We start from the raw sequence: 3,116 nt of genomic DNA, 5'->3' as shown, positions 1-3,116 counted from the left end.
CAGTTAAAACCACATAGCTTGCCATTGGTATTGGTATCTGGCTGAGCTTCACTCCCACAAACTGCGGACAGCAAAGCCTCAATAACTGCGACTCAGGCTGTTTCGGTGGTGAAATTGCGAGACCATCCCGGCCCCACCCTGCGCACACCCCCCCCCCCACCCCATTGCGCAGGGGGCTCGGAGCCGAGCAATTCGGCAGCATACAATGAGACACATTCATTCTGAGAGAGACGGCAATTTAACCCGTCATCTCTGGTGATGTTTGATTCTCCCGGCGCAACACTCCCCCCTCTGCTATATAACAATAATCCTTGCATTTCATATAGCACCTTATATTGTTGAGACGTCCCACTTCAATCCACGACTGTTTATGGGACACTGCTGTGTGCAATTGGCTGCTGCGTTTCGCCCACAAAATATGCAGTCAATTCACTTTACATTATATTCTGTGAAGCACTTTGAGACGTCTAGAAGACTTTATAAGGCACTATATCAAATGCAAGGATTATTATTTATTATTATTATCCACTGCTCAAAGCATTTGCTGACTGACTGTGCAGGTCTGTAGTAGTTCACAACCCCATGTCGGTTAGTGCTCTTGTCACATCAGCAGCAGTATCTGCAGAGCCTAAGACTAGCAATTGACCACCAGAGACAAAGGGAAATCACTTGACTCAGAGAGCACTTTCTCTGGGCTATTTTGAGCGGGATCCTGGAGTTGATTCCAGCTTGCTTTTATTTCTCAGAGCCAGCAAAGGTAGAGAAGGCTTGGCTAAGCTGGCACTCGGGTTGGTTGGGAGAATGATGCAGGCACCACTGTTATTTTCCAGCACTTCATTATCGACTGGGCTACAATTTGCTGCATTATTACACCATCCATCTTCGGAGAGGGAGGAAAGGGGGCTCTGATCGCCTGCTCTGCCAGGCGCACACTCCAGCTCATTTATTTTAAATTAATGAGAAAATGGAAGGTCAATCTTCCACTCTTGAACAGAAACAATATCACACAGGCACCGGGAGAGAGAAAGGGGACAGAGGACGTGAGCTTTGGCTGTAATCAGCAAGCTTTTAAATTACATTTTAGTCAGGTGAGACTGTGCCATCGGCTCCCTTAATGGGGGAGTCTGATTCCACACAAGTGGTGTCCCCATCACTGACTCCACGCATGGTGTCCCCATCACTGAATCCACACCCGGTGTGCTAGTTCTCGCACACAGCGGTCAAAGAGGATGGCTAAAAGACCTTCCTCTTCCACCGTGCCTCTGGCCACCTTCCCCCGGCTTGGCGTCCGGCTCCGGCACTGTAAAGCGCTCTGGGTTGCTACCCTGCGTGAGGGGTGCTATATAAATGCACGTTGTTTTTGTTCTCCAGTCATTGACTCCACACGTGGCACCTCATGTTGGTGAGGATGGAAATGCAGGGAATAATCTGGGGTGGAAATCACCACCTCTTCCCCCCCCACCCCCTCCCCGGTACAATACAGTGATACGAGAATACAGAGGAACTGAAACAAGCTGTCAGAGATGCATTTTGCCTCCTCATTCCATCCATGTCATGGAAGATGCCACACTGATGATGCCATGAAAATGATGTCGCTTACACTCACCGAACCTCTCGATGTCAAAATAGTTAACAACAACAACAACAACAAGATTACATTTGTATAGCGCCTTTCATGTCGGGAGGACGTCCCAAGGCTCTGGACAGTGTACAGCATTTCAGACCCGAGCTGGGGTCAGGGGGGAGAAGGGAGGGGAGGGGAAGGGGGTTGGCTGGTGGGATGGTCGAAGAGGTGGGTCTTGAGGCGGGACTTGAAGGAGACTAAGGAGGGGGTGAGGCAGAGTGACTGGGGAATGGAATTCCAGAGGTTGGGGGAAGAGTGGCTGAAGGCTCTCCTGCCAATGGTGGGTCGGGGACATGGAGCAATCCGAAGCCGGCTGAGTGGAGGGAGTGGGGGGCTTGATAGGGGGTTAGGAGGTCGCAGAGGTAGGTGGGGCGAGGCTATGGAGGGCTTTGTAGGTGAAGACCAGGATTTTGAACTGGATCCTCTGAAGGATAGGGAGCCAATGGAGTCGGTTGAGAATGGGGGAGTTGGGGTCACAGAGTTTGGTGCAGGAGAGGACACGGGCTGCAGAGTTCTGGATTATCTGAAGCCTGTGGAGGGAGGAGTTGGAAGGCCGACAAGCAGGGATTTGCATAGTTGAGCCTGGATGTGATGAAGGCATGAACAAGAGTTTCAGCGGCCTGAGGGGTGAGGTAGTAGTGGAGTCGAGTGATAGTACAGAGGTGAAGGATGGCAGAGCACATCATGGCTTGGATGTGGAGAAGAAAAGACAGTTGAGGGTCGAACAAGACACCTGGGTTCCTGACTGGCTTGGTGAGTTGTAGTGTGCAACCATGGAGGTTGATGCTTGAGGTGCTGAGGCGCTGGTGTGAGCCAATCAGAAGAGCCTCAGTCTTGTTCACGTTCAACTGTAGGAAATTTGCCCTCATCCAGGACTTGATGTCCGACAGGCAGTCTGTCAGGACAGCAGTGGTCCTGGAGTTGAGGGTGGAGGCAGAAAGATAGAGTTGAGGGTCATCTGCATACATATGGAAGTTGACCCCATGTCTGCGGATGATGTCACTAAGGGGGAGCATGTAGATATTAAAGAGGAGAGGGCCAAGGACAGAGCCCTGGGGGACGCCAGACGTGACAGTGCGGGGCTGGAGGAGAAACTGTTAGAGGCAACAAAGTGGAGACGATGAGAGAGATAGGAATTGAACCAGACTAAGGCAGGTCCGTTAAGATTAAGTAAAGCGGAGAGGCAGTGTATGAGGATGGAGTGGTCGACAGGGTCAAAAGGCGGCAGAGAGGTCGAGGAGGACAAGGAAGCAGAGGAAGCCCTGATCACAGATGTTCAGAATGTCATTAGTGACTTTGACCAGGGCTGTTTCCGTGCTGTGGGCAGTGAGGAAGCCGGATTGGAAGGGTTCAAAGAGGAAATGGCGAGAAAGAAAGGAGTGGAGCTGGGACGCGACAACTCGTTCCAGAACCTTGGAGAGGAATGGGAGGTTAGAGATGGGGTGGTAATTGGAGAGGAGGGATGGGTCCAGGGAAGGTTTTTTTCAAGATG

The 3,116-nt window shown here is 51.3% G+C and overlaps 1 protein-coding gene across 1 annotated transcript in view; it reads left to right on the top strand.

Moving 5' to 3' along the window:
- Window positions 1–1,229: 1,229 nt before the first annotated feature.
- The window catches only part of LOC103177933 (MAM domain-containing glycosylphosphatidylinositol anchor protein 1), a 22,152-nt gene continuing 20,265 nt past the window's right edge, over window positions 1,230–3,116 (top strand). Inside the window, exon 1 of the mRNA XM_042333149.1 lies at window positions 1,230–1,302. Within this exon, the coding sequence (XP_042189083.1) occupies window positions 1,230–1,302 (73 nt within the window). The remainder of the gene's footprint in view (window positions 1,303–3,116) is intronic.

This window comes from Callorhinchus milii, unplaced genomic scaffold (genome assembly GCF_018977255.1).
Source record: "Callorhinchus milii isolate IMCB2004 unplaced genomic scaffold, IMCB_Cmil_1.0 Scaffold3, whole genome shotgun sequence".
In the NCBI taxonomy this organism is placed as follows: Eukaryota; Metazoa; Chordata; class Chondrichthyes; order Chimaeriformes; family Callorhinchidae; genus Callorhinchus; species Callorhinchus milii.
Note: the sequence above shows the minus strand (reverse complement) of the source record. Positions and strands in the feature narration are given on the sequence as shown.